We start from the raw sequence: 25,643 nt of genomic DNA on the forward strand, positions 1-25,643 counted from the left end.
AGTGGATGGATGGATGGATGGATGGATGGATGGATGGATGGATGGATGCATAGATGGATGGATGCATGGATGGGTGAATGGATGGAAATCTGAACAGGTGGAAGGGTAAAATGAAAAATGGAAGGGTGGGTGACAAAATGGAATAAAGGACAAATGAAAGAATGAAAGTAGAAATTAAGGATGGAAGGATGTAGGAGTGAAAGGATGGAGAAATGGAAGGAAGGAATAATAGGTGAATAGAAAGACAGCAGAAAGATGGAAGACTGAAAGGAAGAGAGAGGAGTAAGGGACATGTAGGTCTAGCAGTGCGTGGATGAATGACTAGATGGATGAAGAGAGATGGATATGTTGCTTGGTGGAGGATGAAAAAACAAGATGAACAAACTGGATTTTCAAAGCATCTGTGAAGGCCTGTCTAGGTTTCCAAACCTAAGAAGCTATGGCCAGTATATTTTAAGGTCTCCAACTGTGCTCTCTTTTACTAAAACCCTCCAACCATATCTTCATGACTCTGATGTTCAGAAAAGCCTCTCAGGAAGACAGCCTGAGAGGCTTGCTGTCAGGCATGGTCCATTCAGGGGATCACTCTCTCTGAGGCTCTCTACTTCCAGTTCCAGACAAGGCAATGACCTGGTGGTGGTGGTGGTATTGCGGGGTGTGTGTGGTGGAGTTGTGGGAGGGAATTCAATACAACCTCAAATGTGTTCAGAGCCCACTTCCCTCTCCTGCACCTGATTTGGAGAACCAGTGCCCAAATTAAACTACATGTACTTCTGTTCACCTGCTCACCCTCCTGCCTGTGCCTGAGAACAGAAGGCAATGATACAATTTGAATGGCACGATGGGACAGTGAAGAACATTCATGTGGACCCACCCTTCCTCTATGAGTACCAGGTCAGTGATGGGTTCAATCAGTCAGAAAATGGGGTGCAGGAGGCGGAGATGGGAGGAAGGTTCCCTGGGCTATGGAGTCACCAAGCCATTGACTAAACTCCCTCTTGTAAAGAGGGACTGTGTGCTCCACCTACAGGCCCCCTGGAGCTTTGGCCACCTCCTCCCCAAGCAGGGACCTCAATGCCTCAAAAAAAAAAAAAAAAAAAGAAAAAAAAGAAAAAAAAGGAAAAAAAGCCTCTAATCCTCTGGGGAAAGATCTGCTTCCTCCCCCATTTGATGCAATGAAACACCGTGTGACTCTTCCCTTCCTGGTCTTGTGGCGAATTTGTCCATGATTTAGTGGAATGATTATACTGCCTGGATTCCCAGGGACTTGACACAGCATTCCCTGAAGCCCACCTGGGTATACCTACTTCCCCTCAGGCCCCTTGGTTGCTCAGCCTTTCAGCAGCCGCTCACTGTGGCCCACACCTCTGCAGAAACAGCTCAACAGAGCTATGCGGATGTACGAGAGGCGGATCAAGTGGCTCTCCCTGGCCAGCAGAAGAATTTGGGGCACTGTGTGTGAAAAAAGGTACCTTTCCTAAGCAGGGTTCTTATCCTTCGTGGGTCTGGTGTGTGACATGACGTTTATCTGACTCATGAATTCCCTGTTGGTATCATCAGAAGCCATCACTTAGATTAGGGATTGGGAATCTCTCAGCAGAACCCCCAGGGGAGGAAAAAGTCACCACCACCATCATTGATGTCAATAATGTCATCATTGTGTCACTGAGCATTTTTGCAATCCCAGCGCTTTGGAAGGCCAAAGTAGGAGGATCGCTTGAGTTCAAAAGTTTGAGACTAGACTGGGCAACATAGTGAGACCCTGTCTCTACAAAAAAGTAAAATAATTAGCTGGGCATGGTGTTGTACACCTGTAGTCCCAGCTACTTGGGAGGCTGAGGCAGGGGCAGGAGGGCCGCTTGAGCCCAGGGGTTCAAGGCTGCAGCGGGCTATGATTGTGCCACCGTGCTCCAGCCTGGGCAACAGAGCGAGTGCCTGTGTCTACAAAAAAAAAAAAAAAAAAAAAAAAAAAATCACACCTCCTCCCTGGCCAGAGCAAATGGGTCATGGATGAATGGATCCTCCCACCCAGCCAGAGGTGTGATGTTCTGATTGGCCAGGGTCAAATGCCCATCCCTGAAGCTTGCAGTGGGCTCAGTTTCACTCAACTCAAATTGACTGATAGAGGCAGAGGTGTTTCCCAAAGGAAAATCGGGATGGTGTTGCCAGATAAGGTAATGGATGCTGAGTTGGGAGAAACAATAGTTATCTATTATGGCCATTATTATGATTCCATACCTTGTTTGATGAATTAACATTTACAAATTATTATATTTTATAATACTATACATCTATTATTATTATTATTATTATTAGAGACAGGGTCTCACTATGTTGCCCAGGCTGGTCTCAAACTCTTGGCCTCAAGTGATTCTTCTGCCCCAGCCTCCCAACATGTTGGGATTGCAGGCATGAGCCACCACACCTGGCCACTATACATCTATTATGTAATTTTGTTCTTGAAGCAACCCTATGATGAGTCTTACAAGTAGTTTATAGTTAAACTACTTAAACAAAGATCAGAGAGGTTTTGTGACTTGCCTAAGGCCACACAGCTGGTATGAAGTGGAACTTGAACCAAGGTCTTCTGACTGTAAATCCCATGGATTTTCTTTTGCTATCCATAGCTGTCTCAAAATGAGAATGGGGCAGGAGGTAGGAATATAAGTTTGAAGTTGTAAAATGAGAGAAAGAACGAATGAGGCTAGAGATCTTAAAACAGAAAGAGAGCAAACAAAAAGATAAAAATATTTTCCAAGAGGCCCAGATATACCTAATTCCTCATGTTACTTGCTCAGCTGGTTTTTGTTTTCTCTACAAAGACCTCAGCCTATGGCGGGTGTAGTGACTCATTCCTGTATTTCCAGCACTTTGAGAGGCCAAGGCAGGAGGATCACTTGAGGCCAGGAGTTCAAAAACAGCCTGAGCAACATGGGCAGACCTGCTCTCCACAAAAAAAAAAAAAAAAAAAATTAGCTAGGAATGGTGATGTGTGCCTGTGGTCCCAGCAACTTGGGAAGCTGAGATCTCTTGAACCCAGGAGGTTGAGGCTTCAGTGAGCCATGATCGCACCACTGCACTCCAGCCTGGGCAACAGAGAGAGACCATCTAAAAATATATGTATGTATGTATGTATGTATGTATGCATGTATGTATGTATGTATATTCATATTCTGATCTATAAAAATATTGAATGCTAATTCCTTAAAATAAATCTATGAAAATCATTATATGAAGCCCCTACCCCTTAAACCACCTCCACCATGAGGCTTTATTCTATTACAGCATCTCTTGGGAGAGAAGGGGGGTTCCATGACCCCATTAATCTACCATTGTAAGCCCACCTCTGTTGGCCTCAAACCACAGAGAAGATTTTGGCCAGCTATGAATTTGGCGTGCAAAATTCCCCTGGAAAAAACTTTAAATAGTAAAATGGAACAAAATAAACATTATCTCAGAGATTCGGTTCTCCTCTTAAAGCTCGTGTTTCCTTTTAGGGTGGTTGTACTGCTCGATATCTCTGCGACCAATTCCATGTACATTATTCATATCCAGCACTCCCTGCGGCTGCTGCTGGAGGAGCAGTTATCCAACAAGGACTACTTCAACCTCATCGCGTACGTGTCTCCTGGCTCCTGGGGGCAAGGGTGGGTCGTGTGTGTTTGGATGCCATCGTTATGCTGAGGCTTTGGACATTGCCGGATGACAGATATTGACGTCATAGTCACCCAGCCTCCTAGGATAGCCATCAGTTTATCTGATTTGGATGATCTTGTTTGGGGCATTGAATAATTAAATGGTTGCAGGACTGTCCTACTGGGGCAAAGGTGATAAGTGACCCCAAAACACACTGCTTGATCAACCAGGATAAAGTAATTCAGCCCATTGGCCCATTTGGCTTCCAAGACAAAACAGGCAGAAGAGGAAAGGAAGGACTCCAGCCATGCCTTAGTCTCAGTCCTCAGCCTGACTCCAGCAAGCCCCACCTTTTCAAACATTTGGGATTCCAATTCTAAATTTAAATTTAAATTGTATATATAAATTTGGCCGGGTGCAGTGGCTCACACCTATAATCCCAGCTCCTCGGGAGGCCGAGACAGAGGATCACTTGCATCCATGAGTTTGAGACCAGCCTGGGCAACATAGTGAGACCCTATCTCTGTTTTAATAAATAAAAATTATACATATACATTTAATTATGCGTGTGTGTATATATATATAAATCGTATGCAATTTTTAAAACTGTATAGTTTAGAATTAAATACAATGAAGATGAGAGGTTTTGAAGATTTGAACTTTCTTCAAATTTATATATAATTTTAAAATTATATATAGTATATATAGTTTTAAAATGTTAATATAGTTTTAAAATTATATATTATATGTAATTATAGTACATATCTAGCATTTTTAATTTAAAAACTATATATATAGTTTGTTTTTGTTTGTGTTTTTGTTTTTGTTTTGAGATGGAGTCTCACTCTGTTGCCCAGACTGGAGTGCAGTGGCTTGATCTCAGTTCACTGCAGCCTCCTCCTCCCAGGTTCAAGCAATTCTTCTGCCTCAGCCTCCCGAGTAGCTGGGTCTACAGGCACACACCACCACACCTGGCTAATCTTTGTATTTCTTTTTTTTTTTTTGAGATGGAGTCTCACTCTGTTGCCCAGGCTGGAGTGCAGTGGCCAGTTCTCAGCTCACTGCAAGCTCCGCCTTCCGAGTTTACGCCATTCTCCTGCCTCAGCCTCCTGAGTAGCTGGGACTACAGGCGCCCGCCACCTCGCCCGGCTAGTTTTTTGTATTTTTTTTTAGTAGAGACAGGGTTTCACCGGGTTAGCCAGGATGGTCTCCATCTCCTGACCTCGTGATCCGCCCGTCTCGACCTCCCAAAGTGCTGGGATTACAGGCTTGAGCCACCGCGCCTGGCCTAATCTTTGTATTTCTAGTAGAGACAGGGTTTCACCATGTTGGCCAGGCTGATCTCGAACTCCTAACCTCAAGTGATCCTCCTGCCTCAGCCTCCCAAAGTGCTGGGATTACAGGCTTGAGCCACTGAGCCCAGCCATAAAAACTATACATATAATTTTTTTAATTGCATACTATTTTAACTAACAAGGGAAGACAGAGAGAAAAGGAACCCACTTAAAGAGTAGATTTTTATACAACCTCAAACCAAATAGGGCATTTTCTAAACCTATTAAGTCAAGAGTTAGTATTAGATATTATTCTGTACCAGAGCCCAATCATTCCCTAATAAACTCTACAGAAAAATATTTATGGTAACATTATAGATAAGGAATTTTATTTATTTATCTACCCATTCATTCATTCAGCAATGTTTCACTGACAATCTGCCATGAATCAGTCCCTGTGCCAGGCACTGGGGAGATGGACATGAAGACACACAAAACCCATCCTCGAGGAACTCACAGCCTAACAGTGGGAGACAGGGATGTTAAGAAGTGCTATTAAGTGTTTTCTATAGAAATGAGTAGATAGCTAGGTATGGGACTGCAAGGTATCAGTGGCAGGATCAGTTCATTCCACCTGTGAGGAGTAGGCTCAGGACACCTTCATGGAGCAAGTGCCCCTTCCGCTGGGTCTTGATGAATGAGTAGGTATTTGCCTAGCACCTGAGAATGATGGGATAGGGAGAAATGGTGTTCCAGGTAGAGGCAACAACATGAGCAGGGGCGTGAGGTATGTTAGAGCTTTAGGGACCATCAGGTAGTTCAGCATGGATATGGGGGTGAGAGGGAGAGAATGTGCATGACAGAAATAACACGTGATGGAGGACTGATATAGGCCATGCTCACGAGTTTCCTGTGCTATAGGATATAAAGGCACTGGAGGATTGCAAGCAAGGTACGAATATGATCGGGTTTGCATCTTCAAATGCTAGAGCAATGCTGTGAAGGAGGAACTGAAGGGATGTAATACCGGAGGGAAGAGACCAGTTTGACTCTTGCAATTGCCTGCCCTAGTGTTGAGTGGGCTTAAGCCAAGGCACTGTGAATGGAAGAAAGAGTGTGTGGCCAGTAAGAATGGCCATTATTAAAGTCAAAAAATAACAGGTGCTGGCGAGGTTTCGGAGAAAAAGGAACAATTACACACTTATTGGGAGTGTAAATTAGTTCAACCATGGTGGAAAGCAGTGTGATGATTCCTCAAAGACCTAAAAACAGAACTACCATTCAAACCAGCAATCCCATCCCTGGGTACATACCCAAAGGAATATAAATCATTCTATCATAAAGACAAATGCATATATATGTGCATTGCAGCACTATTAACAACAGCAAGAGATGGAATCAATGTGAATGCCCAACAGTGGTAGACTGGATAAAGAAAATGTGGTACACATATGCCACGGAATACTATGCAACCATAAAAGAGTGAGATCATGATCTTTGCAGGAATATGTATGGAGCTGGAGGCCATAATCTTTAGCAAACTAACACAGGAATAGAAAACCAAATACAGCATGTTCTTACTTATAAGTTGGAGCTAAATGATGAGAACACATGGACACATAAAGGGGAAAAACACACACGGGGGCCTATTGGAGGGTGGGGGTGAGAGGGAAGAGATCAGGAAAAATAACTGATTGGTACTACACTTAATACCTGGGTGATGAAATAATCTATATAACAAACCCCCATGACAGGAGTTTACCTATATAACAAGCCTGCACACGTACCCCTGAGCCCAAAATAAAAGTTAATCAAGAAAGAGGTGCATGGAAGCTGGGCACAGTGGCTCACGCCTGTAATCCCAGCACTTTGAGAGGCCAAGGTGGGCGGATCACAAGGTCAGGAGATCGAGACCATCCTGGCTAACATGGTGAAACCCCGTCTCCACTAAAAATCCAAAAAATTAGCCAGGCGTGGTGGCGGGCACCTGTAGTCCCAGCTTCTCGGGAGACTGAGGCAGGAGAATGGCATGAACCCAGGAGGTGGAGCTTGCAATGAGCCGAGATCGCGCCACTGCTGTCCAGCCTGGCAACAGAGCAAGACTCCGTCTCAAAAAAAAAAGAGGTGCATGGAAAAGATTTTGGGGAGTTAGAATCTACAGAATGTCGTCCCTGGCTGTAGGGGGTGAAAGAATGGTGAAGAGAAGATGATGCCCAAGAAGAACAGATCTCTGAAGGGAAAGATGGTTTTAAACATCCAGAGTCTGAGACACTCAAGAGTTTGGAGAACATTAGGAAGAGAAGGAGCTCCACTGAGGAGACCTAGCCAAGAAATAAGGGGTTTTGAGCCATCAGCATTTTGATTATATGAATGAAATAAATGGTGGTGCAGGGATCGCACCTGTGGAGATGCGAAGGGGAGAGAGAAGACAATCAAAGGCAGCACTTGGGAAACACCAGCATTTGAAGGATGGGCAGAAGAAGGGAACCACCAAAGGAACACAGGAAAGGAGAACCCAGAGAGGTGGGAGGAAAACAAGAGAGAAAGGTGTTGGGACACTATGTTAGTCCGTTCCTGCACTGCTATAAAGGAGTACATGAAGGTCGGGCGCAGTGGCTCACTCCTGTAATCCCAGCACTTTGAGAGGTCAAGGCAGGTGGATCACTTGAGGCCAGGAGTTCGAGACCAGCCTGGCCGACGTGGTGAAACCCCATCTCTACTAAAAATACAAAAATAAGTGGGTCTCAGTGGTACAGGCCTATAATCCCAGCTACTCCAGTGGCTGAGACATAAGAATCACTTGAACCCAGATTTATTATCCAGCGATAATAGGGATATATTTCCACTGGTGGGGGAATGGAGGGCATTGTTCATCTCTACCAGAGAATGCCCCCAGGGTGGAAGTTTGACTGCAGTGGGTTGAGGAGGTGAGGAAGTGGTGGTATATCATGTTTCCAGGGAGCTTGTCCACAAGGGGAAAGAGGAAAGAGTGAAGTTGCTTATAGAGTAGCTTCCCAGTGGAAGGAGGATGTTCTTATCAAGTATAGAGAGTCTGAAACAGGTAGAGAGGTGCTGGGGGCAGAGGGAAGTGGAGAGAAGTTGGGAATGTGTGGATGTGAGGGCGGAACTGTGGGGCAAAGTTTCAGAAGAGATGGGTGATGATGTCAAAGGCCAGGTGGAGGAATTAATCTCAAACTAGAGAGGGGACAACTTTTCATTCATAAAGAGTATAAATCCTCTTCTCAAGGATCTTAAATTCTGTCTTACAGGACAAATGAGACAATGTGGGTTTTCTGGATTGGGGGGTTTATTTGTTTGTTTTTTGAGACAGGGTCTTGCTCCGTTGCCCAGGCTGGAGTGCAGTGGCACAATCATAGCTCACTACAGCCTCAGCCTCCTGGACTCAAGTGATCCTCCCACTTCAACCTCCTAAGTAGCTAGGTCGACAGACATGTGCCACTATACCCAGCTAATTTTCTAGAAATGAGGTCTTGCTATACTGCCCAGGCTAGATGTATATTTTTTTTTTTCTTTCCAAAACCTTTTGATTAAAAAAGATGTGTATTAAAAAAAAAAAAAAAAAAAAAAAAAACAGCACTTTGGGAGACTGAGATGGGCAGATCACAAGGTCAGGAGATCGAGATCATCCCGGTTAACATGGTGAAACCCCATCTCTACTGATAATACAAAAAAAATTAGCCAGGCGTGGTGGCAGGCACCTGTAATCCCAGCTACTTGGGAGGCTGAGGCAGGAGAATGGCGTGAACCCAGGAGGCGGAGCTTGCAGTGAGCCGAGATCCCACCACTGCACTCCAGCCTGGGCAACAGAGCGAGACTCCATCTCCAAAAAAAAAAAAAAACTAAAGTATGGATAGGGAAGGGAAATGTGGAGCCATGCTAGGGGAGGTTAAACAGGGCCACACGCTGTAGCTCAACGCTTCAGAAAGAAAGCTGACCAAAGCTGGCTCACGCCATGTCTTGGCTGAAGTATGATTGGGACATATGACCCGCAAGGAAATCTCAAGGCTGGCCCAGGCCAGTGACATCCTCACATTTTAGGGGATCTCATCAGAATTTTGTCCCCACTAAAACGCTGCAAAGCCCGAAGAGCTGGGCTGCCAAGTGGACCTCCCCCAGCCTAAGAATGAACTCTCTTTGCTTCTTAAAGGTTTGGAAGCACAAGTGAAAGCTGGAGGCCTGAGATGGTTCCCATGAGCCACGACAATTTACAAAGTGCCTGGCGGTAGGTGATGGGCAGAGACTTCGTGGGGCTGTGTCTGAGGGAAGGCTTGCAGGCATTGTTTTCTCTGTCCCCCTCTCCACCAGGAAGTAGCTCTCTAGAGTCCCCAACCCCAAACAACCATGGGCAGAAATCAGAAAACAGCTTCCTTCTGTCTGCTGCTCTCCCCACCTGGCTGTCTTCACTTTGTGAGAGTGATGACATCAACTCCATCATGTCTGAGATGGCAAAGGCTCTCAACTACTCCCAAAAGGTATACCCTAGGCATGGGCCAATGACCCTCAGCATGGCCATCTCTGCCTCCCCAGGTGGGCCCTGAACCTGCGGTGTTGGGGCAGCAGGAACGTTCTCAGCGCCCTGCGGAAGGCTGTGGAAGTGGACTTCAAGGACAAAGACAAACACCAGTCGCAGGGAATCTACCTCTTCACTGGGGGCATCCCTGACCAGGACATGGTGGGTAGGCCATGTCCTGGATGTCCATTATCCTTTGCTACCTCATCCATCTTCCCCCAAGTGGATACCTTGCCAAGGTTTCTGCAGCATGATTTCTAAAGCAGTGCTTCTCAAACTTTAATGTGTAGACAGGCACCTAAGGATGCTGTTAAAATGCAGGCCCTGGAGACTAGATTGGGCAACATAGGGAGACCACATTTCTACAAAAATTTTAAAAATAACCTGCCATGGTGGCACATGCCCATAGTCCCAGCTACTCAGGAGGCTGGGGTGGGAGAATCGCTTGAGCTCAGGTGCTTGAGACCAGCCTGGACAACATAGCAAGACCCCATCTCTACAAAAATAAAATTTTAAAAATTAACCAGATGTAGCCAGGCGTGGTGGCTCATGCCTGTAATCCCAGCACTTTGGGAGGCTGAGGCAGGTAGATCATCTGAAGTTGGGAGTTTGAGGTCACCTTGACCAACATGGAGAAACCCCATCTCTATTAAAAATACAAAATTAGCCAGGCGTGGTGGCGCATGCCTGTAATCCCACCTACTCAGGAGGCTGAGGCAGGAGAATCACTTGAACCCTGGAGCGGGAGGTTGCGGTGAGCCAAGATCACGCCATTGCACTCCAACCTGGGCGACAAGAGTGAAACTCCGTCTCAAAAAAAAAAAAGTGTGGTGACGTGTGCCTGTAGTCACAGCTACTTAGGAGGCTGAGGCAGAAGGATTGCTTAAGCCCAGGAGGTCAAAGCTACAGCAAGCTATGATCATGCCCCTGCACTCCAGCCTGGGCAACAGAGCAAGACCTTGTCTCTTTAAAATATATACGTACATACATACATACATACATACATACATACATAGTGCAGATCCTGGTTCAGTAGGTCTGGGATGGGGCCTGGGAGTCTGCATTTCTAGCAGGCTTCCAGGGGATGCGGATGCTACTGGTCTAGACCACGCCTGGTGTCAGGAGGCTCTCAGGTCCAGCTCCCGACCACACTGTGTTAAAATATTGAGAGACGGGAATTGAACAATGAGATCACTTGGACACAGGAAGGGGAACATCACACACCGGGGCCTGTTGCAGGGTAGTGGGAGGGGGAGGGATAGCATTAGGAGATATACCTAATGTAAATGATGAGTTGATGGGTGCAGCACACCAACATGGCACGTGTATACATATGTAACAAATCTGCACGTTGTGCACATGTACCCCAGAACTTAAAGTCTAATAATAAAAAAAATTTTTTTAAATATATATTGAGAGAAACTGCAACCCAGGTTCATCTCTTTCCATCCTTGTGCCAAGGACTGGACCAGGGCACAGAGAAGGCCCTGGAGAAACATGGCCAGGCTGGGCTGCCCAGAGCCCCACATCTTCAAGGCCCCCAGCTGCGGGCCCCTCTTACCTTCTCTTCCCCACCAGCCTACACTCAGCGCCTACATGGCCGAGGCCTGTAGTGGCTGCGACCTCCAGCTGAATGTGTGTCTCTTCTACGTGGGCGAGCCAAAGATGGACACCACGCCCCCTGCCTGCTATGCCAGTCGCACTGACACAGCCGCCGCCTACAAGGAGGTCACCCGGGCTACAGGTGGCCGCTTCCACTGGTTTGGAGACACAGGTACATGAGTGTTTCCTCATCCCTTTGGCTCATTCCAAACAGTTGCCTCAGCACCAGCATAGCTCCCTTAGACCACAGATATATTCCAGAAAAGCAGCTTGTGAAAATCCCATTTTAAAATGTAAAACTGTTCCTCTGAAGATAGATAGCAGTGATGGTTGCACAACAATGTGAATGCACTTAATGCCACTGAATTGTACACTTTTAAATGATTGAACTAGGAAGTTTGATGTTATGTATATTTTACTGCAATTTTTTTAAGTTAAAAAAAGTAGGCCGGACACAGTGGCTCATACCCATAATCCCAGCATTTTGAGAGGCCAAGGTGGTCCGATCACTTGAGGTCAAGACTTTGAGACTAGCCCAGCCAACATGGTGAAAACCTGTCTCTATTAAAAATACAAAAAATTAGCCGGGTGTGGTGGCATACACCTGTAGTCCCAGCTACTCAGGAGGCTGAGGTACAACAGAATTGCTTGAACCCAGGAAGCAGAGGTTGCAGTGAGCAGAGATCATGCCACTACCCTCCAGCCTGGGTGACAGAGCAAGACTCTGTTTCAAAAAAAAAAAGAAGAAGAACTAAAACTCTGAAAGTATATTATGGGTCAGGTGATGGCTCACACCTGTAATCTCAGCACTTTGGAAAGTTGAGGTAAGCGGATTGTTTGAGGCCAGTCCGAGACCATCCTGGGCAACATAGCAAGACTCTGCCTCTACAAAAAAATTAAAAACTAAAAATATATATATTTTAGAATGTCAGAGCTAGAAGGCACCCTAAACATCCCTTAGATTGTTTTTTGAAGGGTGGCATGTTCACAGCACATGGTTGGGAAGAGAGTAGTACATGGTACACAAAGCAACATTTTTTTTAGAGACAGGGTCTCCCTCTGTCACCCAGGCTGGAGTGCAGTGGTGCCATCATACTTCACTGCAGCCTCAACCTCCTGGACTCAAGCAGTCCTCCCACCCCAGCCTCCTGAGCAGCTGGGACTACAGGGGTCCACCACCACACCCGACTAATTTCTTAAATTTTTTGATAGAGAAGGGGTCTCATTATGTTGCCCAGGCTGGTCTTGAACCTCAAGCAATCCTCCCTTTTCAGCCTCCCAAAGTGCTGGGATTACAGGAGTGAGCCACCAAGCCCAGCCCTCGAGTCACCTCCAGGTGGCTTTCTAGTATCCAAATGATGGGGATACTTGCCAGGATCCACACGCTGTCTCCCATGCTCACGATGTGCTTTGTTTCCAGGCATTTATGAGAGCGATGACATCAGTTCCATCATGTCTGAGATGGAAAAGGCTCTCAACTACTCCCAAAAGGTATGCCCTGGGCATGGGCCAATGACTGCACTGCCTTCTGTATTCATTTCCTGGGGCTACCATAACTGCCACAAATTGGGCGGCTTAAAATAACAACCATTGATTCCCTCACTTCCAGAGGCTAGAAGTCTGAAATCAAGGTGTCAGCAGGGCCAGGCTCCCTCCGAAGGCTCTGGGTAGAATCTTTCCTTGCCCCTCCCTGGCTTCTGGTGGCAATTGGTGTCTGTTTGTTTTTAATTGCACTGGTTGCTCTTTTAAAATAGCAAGGAAGACTTTACTTAAGACTGTTGCAATAGGGGAGAGAGATTGAACTCAACTCTAAATAATAGCAAAATAGCTGGAGATTTATAGCCAACGAGCAGAGTCAGTGGATGGAAAATTACTAAGAGAACTGGATAAATATGATAGGTAAAAGGATTCTTGTTAAACAGGGCTCTTGCTAAAGGCAGACCAAAGGCTTAGATATCAAAAATAGAACTGGGCACAGTGGCTCTCACCTGTAATCCCAGCACTTTGGGAGGCCGAGGCAGGCTGATGCTAGAGCCCGGGAGTTTGAGACCAGCCTTGGCAGCATGGTAAAACCCCATCTCTATAAAAGAATTTTTTTAAAAATCATTTAAAAAAAAAAGATAGATGGGAGATGAAGAACTTGATTGGATATCAAGGATGGGACAGGTCTCACTAAACTGACTTAGCAGAATTCTTTGCCAAAACTGAGTTCAGCAGGCCAAGGTCAAGGCCTCATTGAGAAGATGGTTTAGAGGAGCCTGGCTAAAGTTTGGTCAAGGTGGGAGTCCTTTGAGACTAAAATGTTACTTCCTCGGAGAGAGGAGTTGAGCAGGACAAGATACAATGAGAGAGGTAGCTAGGGGCCAGATCACGTGAGGAGCAATGAATATCTAAGGAAGAATTCCCTGGACTTGCAAGTGATTGAACAGGCCATGTGAAAGAGAAGACATCCAAAGTGACCCCCACGCTCCTCACTGGGGCACCCAGTCGACAATGAGGCCATTAACCAAGATGGAGAAAACAGGAGGAAAAGCCCATGGAAGGTCAGTGCAGGGAAGGCTGGTCTGGGACAAGGGTGAGTTTGTGGAGCCTGTGAGATAACAAGTGAGGGTACCCTACAGGCAGGTGGGAAAAGACATGGCTGGAGATGGAGATTTGGGGCAGTGTAAGCCACAATGATGGACAGAGGGCACTTAGCAAGGATGTGGTCGAGGCAATGGAGTGGAGGAGCCTGTGAAGGAGACTCCTGGACTCCACCACTCGCAGAAGGACTCACTTCCCAGACAACTGTGGACTCCTGGGAGGGCAGGGCCACATCTCCATCTTCTATTCCTCTGTGGCCACTGGATCTGCAGATCTGTGGCTCCCCCTGCATGCCTGTGCTGTCTTCCCCAAAAGGAAGCCTTTTGGTGCTTTTAAAATATCCCTTCCCGGCTGGGCACAGTGGCTCATGCCTGTAATCCCAGCACTTTGGGAGGCCGAGGCAGGCAGATCTCAAGGTCAGGAGATGGAGACCACCCTGGCTAACATGGTGAAACCCCATCTCTACTAAAAATACACACACACACACACACACACACACACACACTAGCTGGGTGTGGTGGTGCGCACTGGTAATCCCAGCTATTCTGGAGGCTGAGGCAAGAGAATCCTTGAACCTGGGAGGCAGAGATTACAGTGAGCTGAGATCACGCCACTGCACTCCAGCCTGGTGACAGAGTGAGACTCCGTCTCAAAATAAATAAATAAAAAATAAAGAAATATCCCTTACCCTCAGGTGCACACAGTCCCATTCCCTCATCTGATAAACTCATTCATATGGTGTTAATGGGCAATGACTGTGTGATTCACCTTTCCAGAGGATGCTTATTTACATTTGAATGGTGTCTTCTGGAGCTTTGATTGAGAATAATTGCTGGGGAACCAGTCAGGCTGACCGGCCCACAAGTGGAGGCCACAGTGTCTCACAATGGAAGGGTGCTGGCTTTGGAACCAGACCCACCTGGTTTGAACTGAAGTTTCTCTACACACTGATAAGGTGGCCTTAGATGAGAACCTTAAGCTCACAGAGCTGTAACTGTAATAGATCTGTTGCCAGATATGCATGGCAAGTCAATGCGCAGAGACACTGGGTTGTGGCAGAGAGAAAAAGTTTAATTGTAGAATGGCCAAATGAGGAGATGGGAGGGAACCTCAAATCCATCTCCCCGGGGAATTTGGCGTTAGGATTTTTAAGGGTATTGCAGTGGGCTGAAGTGTGGAGATCACTGACTGGTTGAGTGCAGGCTGGAGTCATGGGCGGGGGAGATGAAGAAGCTGTGTTCTCATGCTGTTCCTGTTCCTCTGGGGGTCTTCAAACTGGTTGGCATCAGCTACTTTGCTGGAATTCGGGTCTGAAAAACATCTTAAGCAATTCTTAAACAAAAGCCTTGCGATTCTGACGTCAGAAATCCTATCTAGAGGAACAATGGGGATGCAAACAGCCAGGATCTGGTGCTATGTGACTTTAGGTTACAAAGAAGTGGGGCTGTCTGCAGCCTGATCAGGGCTTCAAGATTTTTGTCCAGAATTCTTGTTAACTCTGTGATGACAGCTTCAGAGCTTTGGTTTCCTCATGTGTAAAATGGGGAGACGACAGTACCTACCCTACTGGCGTAGCTGACGTGACCTGTTGGCATGAGGGTTGGAGACTCCCAAGTATTCACTAACCCAGAGCCTATGCCTCCCAGGCCCCCATACCTGGTCCTGACTGTTGTTCATAGGATTGGTCCTTAGCACTCTCAGCCCCAGGTGGCTTTCTAGGGATGAAAAGAGGAATCCAGGGGATGTCAGAGGTTCCAGTGGATACAGTCCCTTCTGTTCTGTCTCTGTGTGTGTGTGTATGTGTGTGTGTGTGTGTCCACAGTGGCTGGGGGTGCCACTGACCCTCCCAATCCCACTGCAGTGTGCCTTCCTCATGGCCTCCCTGAAGAACCATTCAAGAAAAGTACTGGAAAGTGCAGCCCTCCTGAAAGAAAAACCAAAGACACTTCAGCTAAGAAGTCAGCCCAAGAAGCTCTGCCCTCCCAGGCCCACCGCCCCCTTGGGGGCCAGAATGGTTTGACTCCCCTCCTAATAACACGCAGAAGATTTGGCTTCCTGTTTGTCTTCTGGTCTTTCCTGGGTCTTACAATGGCTGGGGCCAGCAGGGATGGGGTGGGCACTTCAGTGGTGAGTGTCCCGTGGGTGCCTCTTGCCCAGGCCTCCGGGGGAAAGTCTCCCACGGGGGGCCGGCTCCTCAGCTCTGGGGCTCCTCTGGCCTCCCCCACCCCACCCTTGGCTCTGCTAGCCTATCCCAGCCTTTTCCCTACCCTGGTACTGAGGATGCCACAGAATTGACACCCACCTGTTTCATCTGATGGCTTATCCTGGAGGGTCTCTTGGAGGCAAAGGAATTAGGGTCTCTAAGGGCTCTTCCCACTGCCGCCCAAGACTTTGCAGGGGCCGATAGGAGCCTGAGAGTGGGCTGCACCTGCTAGGGGTTTATCCCCATTCACAGCCTGTCAATTCTGTCCTCCATAAAATACCCACCCACCTTGGCAGTCAGAAGGGCTCTAGAGGAAAGACCACAGAGGCACCTGTGCTTGTGAGCAGACTGGGAGGGACACCTGTGAGTCCCTCAGAATTGCATGACTCAGACCCTGTGAGTGCAGCCCATGTTCAGAATGTGGAAATCCATCCCAGACCGTAGGTAGCAGATTCCCAGTCAAAGGGCTGCCTTTCCAGGAGAGCCTGTGCAGCCAGGCTCTGCCCTCGTTCGGGGAACTCCACCAGGTTTCAGGAGCCAGCTCAGGCACTTCACCCCCTCCTCAGGGGCTGCCTCTTGAGCCTCCAGTGCTTCCTGAGTGCCTCCTGAAACCAGGCCGGGTGCTCCCCAGAGAGTGACTTTTTAATGACCGCCACACTCCGATCGTGGCTGAGAATGAAGGAACTCTCTTCCCTTAAAACAAACAGATGCCTGGGCCAGGCACAGTGGCTCACACCTGTAATCCTAGCACTTTGGGAGGCTGAGGCAGGTGGATCACGAGGTCAAGAGATGGAGACCATCCTGGCTAACACGGTGAAACCCCCTCTCTACTAAAAATACAAATATTAGCCAGGTGTGATGGCGGGCACCTGTAATGCCAGCTACTCAGGAGGCTGAGGCAGGGAGAATTGCTTGAACCTGGGAGGCAGAGCTTGCAGTGATCTGAGATCATGCTGCTGCACTCCAGCCTGGGTGACAGAGCCAGACTCCATCTCAACAAAGAAAACAAACCAACAAACAAAAAACTGAGGTGCCTGATAAGGCACAGAAGTTACCTAAATTTCTGTTGTCGTGCTGGAGGCCCAGACATCCCAGTCCATTAGGAAGATGGGCAGGTAACTGATGAAGAAAGTTCTGGCAAACCCCCATAGCTCTCTCACTAGCAGTTGTCTCACTCTCATCTCACACACATACACATGCATACATACACATATGCACATGCACACACATGCATGTACACTCATACACACATGTACACACCCATACTTTTTCACCTCAAAACCCAGAGTCCCCTCTGAATCTGCTGCAGGAGAGGGGCCAAACCTATCTGAGGAGTCCCCTCCCTTAGGCTCCTCCCTACAAAATTTCCTCATGGACAGACTGAGGTCAGGGTAACTGGGGCCCTGCCTGCCACGGGGAACACTCCTCTGATGGGAAAGACCACCTGTTTTCTAGAGCATTAAAGATGACCCTGACAGAGAGAAGAGCCCCCCGCTGAAATCTCTGAAACGGCGTCCACTCAGTAGCAGAGCTGGCATCTCATCAGGTAAGGCATGACCACAGTCAAGCAGGGTGGAGGGATGTCATGGTCACAGCTGAAGCATGGGTTAATAATGATAGTAACTAAAGCCAGGTGTGGAAGTTCGTGCCTGTAATCCCAGCATTTTTGGAGGCTGAGGTGGAAGAATCACTTGAGGTCAGGAGTTCAAGCCTTGACAACATAGCAAGATTCCATCTCTACCAAGAGAAAAAAAAAGTCAGATGTGGTGGTGCATGCCTGTAGTCCCCCGGCTACTCAGGAGGCTGAGGCAGGAGGATGGCTTGAGCCCAGAAGTTCGAGGTTGCAGTGAGCTATGATTGCACCACTGTGCTCTAACCTCAGTGACAGAGCAAGACCCTGGCTCTACACTTTTTTTTTGGAGACAGAGTCTCGCTCTGTCACCCAGGCTGGAGTACAGTGGTATGATCTCAGCTCACTGCAACCTCCACCTCCCAGATTCAAGCAATTCTCGTGCCTCAGCCTCCTGAGTAGCTGGGACTACAGGTGGGTGCCACCATGCCTGGCTAATTTTTTGTGTTTTTAATAGAGACGGGTTTCACCATGTTGCCCAGGCTGGTCTCCAAGTCCTGAGCTCAGGCAATTCATCCACCTCAGCCTCCCAAAGTGCTGAGATTACAGGGGTGAGCCACCACGCCTGGCCACATCTCTTAAAATAATAATCATAATAGCAATAATGATAGTAACTGAAATGATCAATGATCCTGAGTCTTGATCATGTGCCAGCCCATCTGCTAAGATTGTCCCATTTAGAGCCTATAATGATCAATCCTTTGCATCGGTATTCTATCAGCTTCCTATTGTACTGACAAAGGAATTGAGGCTCGGGGGGCTAAGGATCATGTGCCACTAGTGGTAACAGGCCTTCACAATCTTTATGCAAGTATTCAGCTCATAGAACCTAAGACCATGTATTTTATTTGTGATGTCAAAGGTATGGCAGAGTGGCTCAGAGCAGAGTTCTGGAGTCAGCAGGACCAGGTAGAATCATTGCCCTGCTTCTTATTGGTGGGGTCCCACTTACCTCATCTGTAAACTGGGGGACTGTGAGGATGAAGCGAGGCAGCATACTCAAAGCACTTAGCACAATGCCAGGGAAGGATCTGGACTCGGTAAATGGTAGCTATAGCTATTTCTGATCCAAGCAAAGCCAGAGACCTGGGGTGGGGACACGGGGTGCCTTGAAGTCATCCTGGAGCCCCATTTCCTGGGGTGAAGTATAGCTGAACTTGAGTGTCTCTAAGCCAAGCTGGACAGCTATATTGCAAGAATGCACACGGCTGCTCCAGCCAACAAGCCAAATGTTCTTCAGCTGCGGCCCAGCCGATGAAAGAAGGGATGATGGAACAGAGGAGGAAAACCAAGTCAAGGGAAGCAGAGACATCTCTTTCGCTGTTCTACACAGAGAAAGGGAATAACGTGGGTAAGTTAGAGGCTATGCGGGTGTCTGGACAGCCCCCTGGCCCTGGGGGAGCTGTAAGGGCAGCAGGTACCGTGGAAGGAACCCCTCCTGCTGTCCCAGGACCTGGGCACTGGTGCCTCTGCAGCAAGCCTGTCCTCAAACAACTCAGTTCTCCCAGCCCCGGGAAATGGACATGCAAAATTTTGACAACAACCAGGGAATGAGAAAAGTCAATATTGAAGATGAGACCTCCTGAGATCCTCGGGCACTCCGACTCTGTCCACTAGGTGCAGTTTCCTTAGCTCTAAGGCAGATCGGAAGGGATGGAGATGATTCCCCTAGGCCAGCCTGATTGACTGCTGTGAAATGGTGTAGATCCCAAGAACAATTCATTGCTAGGCGGGAGGTTCCCAAACAGCCTTTCCCCATCCACCCAACAGCCTCCCTTTATACCTCTCAGCAAATTGCACTAAGGACTTTTACAACTGACTTGATTGACAGAGAAATTGATGTGAAAAAGGGAGCAGGGGGAGGGAAGAGAGGTACACAGAGTGACCATCTTAGTTCATTTGTGCTTCTATAAAGGAATACCCAAGGCTAGGTAATTTATAAAGAAAACAGGTTTATTTAGCTCAGGGTTCTGCTGGCTGGAAGTTTGGGCATCTGGTGAGAGCCTCAGGCTGCTTCCACTCATGGTGAAAGGCACTGGGGAGCTGGCATGTGCAGAGATCACATGGAGAGAGAGGAAGCAAGAGAATGGGGAGGTACCAGGCTTTTATTTAACAGCCAGCATTTGCGGCAAGTAATAGAGGGAGAACTCACTCGCTCCCCACCCTCTCACCAGGGAGGGCATTGATCTATTCATGAAAGATCCGTTCCCATGACCCAAACACCTCCCATCAAGCCCCATCCCCAACACTGGGGATCACATTTCATGAGGTTTGCAGGGGCTCAAACATCCAAACTATAGCAATGACCTTACTCTGCTTCTCCTAGGCTCGGTGTACAAGAAGTACCCTCAAGGAAGGGGCGTGAGAAGGATTGGCTCTTCTATTGACTTACCCAGAAAGGATACAGTTTGCTCAAGCCAAGAGGTATTAAGTCGCTTGTACCAACACATGCCCATTAAGCAATAGAGTAATTCCTTCCACCAACCTTTACTTCTAGGAGTGGGGGGATAATCAGAAATGGGAACAGGCCGGGCACAGTGACTCACACCTGTAATCCCAGCACTTTGGGAGGCCGAGGAGGGTGGATCACTTGAGGTCAGGAGTTCGAGATCACTTGGTCAACATGGTGAAACCCCTTCTCTACTAAAAATTTAAAAATTAGCCAGGTGCAGTGGCATGCCCTGTAGTCCCAGCTACTTGGGAGGCTACAGCATGAGAATGGCTTGAAACCGGGAGGTGGAGGTTGCAGTGAGCCGAGATTGTACCACTGCACTCCAGCCTGGGTGACAGAGGAAGACTCTGTCTCAAAAAAAAAAAAAAAAAAAAGGACAAACCTGATAAGAACAATTCCTTACTATGGCAGATGGGATAAGGGTTAAATAGACCTAAATTCAAAATCTAGGTCTGCTACTTCCTGCCTGGGTGACCTTGGGCAGGTCACCTAGCTACACTCAATCTCACTGCCTTTGCAAAATAAGGACAATTGTGCCTGTCAAATAAGATTGATGTGAAGATTCATTAAAGTGAAATCAACGGAAATCCCCCATCTTGTGCCTAAGGGGATGGTCATCCCACAACTATTCAATAAAAGCCTGAGCTTGGGTCTGATTGTGTCGATGGCAGATGCCATCCCTGGCAGATGTCCCTCGTTGTGACAAGGAGACTGAGATCATCCTAATTGGGTTAGAGTCTGAGTTTTTGACCGATCGGGGCTTTCCACTCAGATGTTGTGGGTGGGATTGAAATGGATGTTGGGGAAGCAACAGCATCCACTAGACTAGGGTCTGGGAGGTGCTCAATAGATTTTGTTGTTCACCCCCAATATTTCTTTTTTTTATATTTTTTGAGACAGAGTTTCACTCTTGTTGCCCAGGCTGAAGTGCAGTAGCACCATCTTAGCTCACTGCAACCTCCGCCTCCTGGGTTCAAATGATTCTCATGCCTCAGCCTCCCAAGTAGCTGGGATTACAGGCATTCACCACCACGCCCAGTTAATTTTTTGTATTTAGTAGAGACGGGGTTTCACCATATTGGTCAGGCTGTTCTCAAACTCCTGACCTCAGGTGATCCACCCCTGTCAGCCTCCCAAAGTGCTGGGATTACAGGCGTGAGCTACTGCGCTGAGCCTGCCCCCCATATTTCTTGTGCACTTCTTCCCCAAAGCCAGGGAAGGAATTTGCATGGGATGGATGCTCAGTGAGGACCTGGGAATCCCACATTTCAAACATCATACAGGTTTCAAACATGAGGTTCTCATAGATGAATCAGATGATCATTCAGTTGAGTCTGAATTGCCCAAGATAATAGTTCTTTCCTTTATTCTAAAGTGGATGGCAAAATATGGGCTCAAAAAATTGAAGCTGGAGATTTCCAGATGCATGGGTCCCAGCTGCACTCATCAAAAGTCAGGACAGAGGTCAGCATCAGCCAAACACTGCAGCATCTTCCCCAGCGTTGAGATCCATGTAAGTCACGATTTTCATCACCATTTTTTTTCTCCCCCAACTCAGCTGCAAATGGCAGAGAGCAGTGTAGGGCACTGTGGCCTCTATTTGTGCTTGTGGGAACTGCCCTCCTCCCCAAAATGGGACTCCCCTCACCAAATAGGAGATGCAAAATCCTGTTGGAAGAAAAGCCAACTTCCCAGAGGGCCTAAGATCCCATTCCAGGGTTAGATGGGCTCATTGGAGTAAGAATTAGAAACAATTGTTGAGGCCAGGTGCGGTGACTCCTGCCTATAGTACCAAGTGCTTTGGGAGGCTGAGGTGGGAGGATTGCTTGAGCCCAAGAGTGTGAGACCAGCCTGGGCAACATAGCAAGACCCCATCTCTGGAAAAAAAATTAGATTAGCCAGGTGCAGCTGTGTACCTGTAGTCCCAGCTACTTGGGAGGCTGAGGCAGGAGGATTAGTTGAGTCATGGAATTCAAGGCTGCAGTGAGCCGTGATCACACCACTGCACTCCAGCCTGGGTCATGGAGCAGGAGCCTGTCTCTTAAAACATAAAAAGGAAAAGATAAGAAAAAGTAGCAATTGCTGAGAAGATTGGACCATGGCTGAAGTGTTCACCCATAAGAATGCTGTACCCCAATACTGAGGACGGTTCTGTTATGGCAACAAATAGGGGTTGTGATAGAAAGTGAAGGGTTCTCTTCTCTATTTTCTAATTTTGGGGTGATTTTTTATTGCTTTGACACTAGAATAAGTAAATTTAGTACAGAATGAAAATCAGATCATTTCTCTCCTTGCCCTTTTATCCTACATTATCAAGATTAGGGTAAACTAAAAATAGCCACAAAATTCAAAATTATTCACCAGAGGAACATACGGTCATTCTAGTATGCTGCCCCTCTCCACCCGAAGTCATTATTTAGTTCAAAATTTATGAACTTCTTACCCCACCATTAAGAGTTTTCTATTTTAAAATTTAGAGCTCATTGACCGGGCGCAGTGGCTCAAGCCTATAGTACCAACACTTCGGGAGGCTGAGGCGGGAGGATCACCTGAGGTCAGCAGTTCAAGACCACCTTGGCCAACACGGTGAAACCCCATCTCTAGCGTAAACACAAAAATTAGCCAGGCATGGTGCCGTGCGCCTGTAGTCCCAGCTACTCAGGAGGCTGAGGCAGGAGAATCGCTTGAACCCGGGAGGCGGAGGCTGCAGTAAGCCGAGATCGCACCACTGCACTCCAGCCTGGGCAACAGAGTAAGACTCTGTCTCAAAAAAAAAATTAGAGATGATTATGATTTTTATTAATACAGCAACTGCATTTGCCAAAAACCAAAATCATCCTAATTCCCTACTCCTTTGTAGAACCATAAATCTACTAGTTTAATAAAAGAAAAAGGCTTTAAACAAACAAACAAAAAACATATGCTTAACAGATGGTTGTTTTTTATGGGTTTTTGTTTTGTTTGTTGAGACAGGATCTTGCTCTGTCATCCAGGCAGGAGTGCAGTGGTGCAATTGCAGCTCACTGCAGCCTCTACCTCCCTGGGCTCAGGCAACCCTCCCACCTCAGCCTCCCCTAAGCAGCTGGGACCACAGGCATATGCCACCACGCCTGCTATTTTTCTGTTTTTGGAAGAGATGAGGTCTCCCTATGTTGCCCAGGCTGGTCTTGATCTCCTGGGCTCAAGCAATCCTCCTGTCTCGGCCTCCCAAAGCACTGGGATTACAGGGATGAGCTACCATGCCCAGCCAACAAATGTCTTGAGAATTGTTAACCATGATGGAACAAACAATTTTAGGGGGTGATGGGGATATGAAGAAACGGCTGATGGGATGGATACTTGCCTCCACTTGCCTTAACCCAGGGAGTGGTGAGACACATTCAGTGGACGCCTGGGGAGATGGAGGTGTACATCAGGCACTTGGAGAAGGTGTTAAGGCGCTATGTCCAGAGGCTGCAGTGGCTGCTGTCCGGTGAGCCTGTCCACTGCCCTGAAGGGTGGAGGAGCATGAGGGGATGTGGAAGGCTACCCCCAGGGACCCCAGTATCAGTCCTTCCAAAGCCAGGCCTTTGAGAACTGCAGATCAGAGGATTAGGCCAGGAACATCATCCAGGTACAACATGACACTGGGAGGCTGGGCGTAGTGGCTCATGCCTGTAATCTCTGCACTTTGGGAAGCCGAGGCGGGTGGATCACCAGTCAGTAGTATGAAACCAGCCTGGCCAACATGATGAAAATATAAAAATACCCTACTAAAAATACAAAAAATTAGCCAGGCATGGTGGCGGGCACCTGTAATCCCAGCTACTTGGGAGGCTGAGGCAGGAGAATTGCAGAGGTTGCAGTGAGCTGAGATCATATTACTGCACTCCAGCCTGGGCAACAAGAGTGAAACTCTGTTCAAAATAAAAAATGACAGTGGGTTCAGAGGACAGGCAAGGGGCTGGATAACAGGGAGGTCGAATATGGGCCCAAGAGCTCCAGCGGGAGCTCACACACGTCACAGCCTGCTCTGCAAGGCCACCTGCTACACCTTGCCTTCCTGCAAATCACAAGGGGCTCACTGTCAAAAGATTTGCTTTAATATTGACTGGGCCCTAGCAAAACAACCCCTGGAGGTACAGATGGTAAGGGGAACTAATAGAGCAGAAACCCTCTGGTTTTTTATTATTATTATTATTTTATTTTAGAAACATGGTCTTGCTCTGTCACCTAGTCTGGAGTCCAGTGGTGCAGTCATGGCTCACTGCGGCCTCGAACTGGGCACAAGCAATCCTCCCACCTCAGCCTTGCAAGGAGCTGAGACTACAGGCACGTGCCACCATGCCCAGCTTACTTTATTTATTTTTTTAAGATACAGAGTCTCGCTATGTTGCGCAGGCTGGCTCTGAACTCCTAGGCTCAAGCGATCCTCCTGCCTCGGCCTCCCAAAGTCCTGGGATTATAGGTGTAAGCCACCGTGGACCTCTTTTCAGAGAGCACCAAGACCCCTCCTGGAGAGGCAAATGGACAGGGTTGGGCTGTGAATTAAGAGATGGTCTGAAGCATCAAACCCAAGAAGGTGGGCAGACAGCTAGAACTGCACAGGAGGGGATTCAGGCTATGGGGCCTGGAGGGTTTCTAGGGCAATAGGAGGAGGGAGGAAAGGAGTCCTATATGGAGATCCTACAGGTGGCCTTGTATGTGCCACTCAGGGTCTATGTAAATTCATTAGGTCCAGTCCTCTGCAGTAGGACCTGGTATAGATGGTCCACGGACAGGGGCATCATGATGACTGCTGCTCCAGGTACAGTTGTCAGGTCAGAGGCTGAGCTGGGACAGAGAAGCCATGAGCCTCTCTCTACTCTCGGTTCACATTACCCCTGGGAATGGTGACTTAAAACCAGAGACCCCACGATTCCTTTTGTAGTACAAGTCCCCCACTGACATACCAGTACACATCCAAACACTATCTAATACTTCAAAGCAATATCATGATAGTATTGATATCATGATATCAATGATAGCAATATCATGATACTATTGATACTTTAAGGATGAGGAAACGCAAGCCCAGGAGGTTTAACTGCTTGTACAACTCATCACAGACAAAGCCAGAGCTGAAATCTTGATCTCCTAAAGCCCAAACCACTGATCAGGTCTGCCCTTGGACAATCGCCCCCTTCCATAGCACTACAAAGGCCATCTCCCAGTGGGGTGACATCCGATCAACGATCAGGCAGGCAACAGGTGTTGCAAGACTTTATAGTTGATAGATACAGTGAGGGAAACCACCCAGGAGGAGGGACCCCTCACCCCCTGCCTCTGCCCCACCTGTCTCGGAGCAGGGAGCCGCCGACTGTTTGGCACCGTTTTGGAGAGCAAAATATGCATTTTGCTGGACACGTCAGGGTCCATGGGCCCTTACCTGCAGCAGGTGAAGACAGAGCTGGTTTTGCTGATTTGGGAACAGCTGAGGAAGCGCTGTGACAGGTAAGAGGTGAGGGCTGATCAGGAAGATCAAAGGGGCAGTTCCCGGGGCTTCCCTGGTCAAGCACGCCGTCTCCTCTCAGTGCCAGCAGGCCTGGAGTTTCTGAGATGCTCTTCTGAGTAACGCATTTGAGTAGGAAAGAGCACTGTATTCTGCTCTGCTGTGAAGGAAAGCAGTTTTTAGAGGCTGGGTATGGTGGCCCATACCTGTAATCCCAGCAATTTTGGGGGCCAAGGCAGGAGGATCACTTGAGCTCAGGAGT

The 25,643-nt window shown here is 47.8% G+C and overlaps 1 protein-coding gene across 1 annotated transcript in view; it reads left to right on the top strand.

Annotated features, from left to right (window-relative positions):
* VWA3A (von Willebrand factor A domain containing 3A) overlaps positions 1-25,643 on the top strand; it is a 59,062-nt gene that overhangs the window by 25,254 nt on the left and 8,165 nt on the right. The window contains exons 14-27 of the mRNA XM_023225011.2: positions 814-894; positions 1,374-1,468; positions 3,498-3,617; positions 9,079-9,153; positions 9,459-9,603; positions 11,020-11,215; positions 12,464-12,534; positions 15,488-15,640; positions 17,285-17,375; positions 18,700-18,810; positions 19,786-19,883; positions 21,287-21,424; positions 23,275-23,383; positions 25,239-25,383. Coding sequence (XP_023080779.2) covers positions 814-894; positions 1,374-1,468; positions 3,498-3,617; positions 9,079-9,153; positions 9,459-9,603; positions 11,020-11,215; positions 12,464-12,534; positions 15,488-15,640; positions 17,285-17,375; positions 18,700-18,810; positions 19,786-19,883; positions 21,287-21,424; positions 23,275-23,383; positions 25,239-25,383 — 1,628 coding nt within the window. The remainder of the gene's footprint in view (positions 1-813; positions 895-1,373; positions 1,469-3,497; positions 3,618-9,078; positions 9,154-9,458; positions 9,604-11,019; positions 11,216-12,463; positions 12,535-15,487; positions 15,641-17,284; positions 17,376-18,699; positions 18,811-19,785; positions 19,884-21,286; positions 21,425-23,274; positions 23,384-25,238; positions 25,384-25,643) is intronic.

The sequence above is a fragment of the Piliocolobus tephrosceles genome, chromosome 17, assembly GCF_002776525.5.
Source record: "Piliocolobus tephrosceles isolate RC106 chromosome 17, ASM277652v3, whole genome shotgun sequence".
In the NCBI taxonomy this organism is placed as follows: Eukaryota; Metazoa; Chordata; class Mammalia; order Primates; family Cercopithecidae; genus Piliocolobus; species Piliocolobus tephrosceles.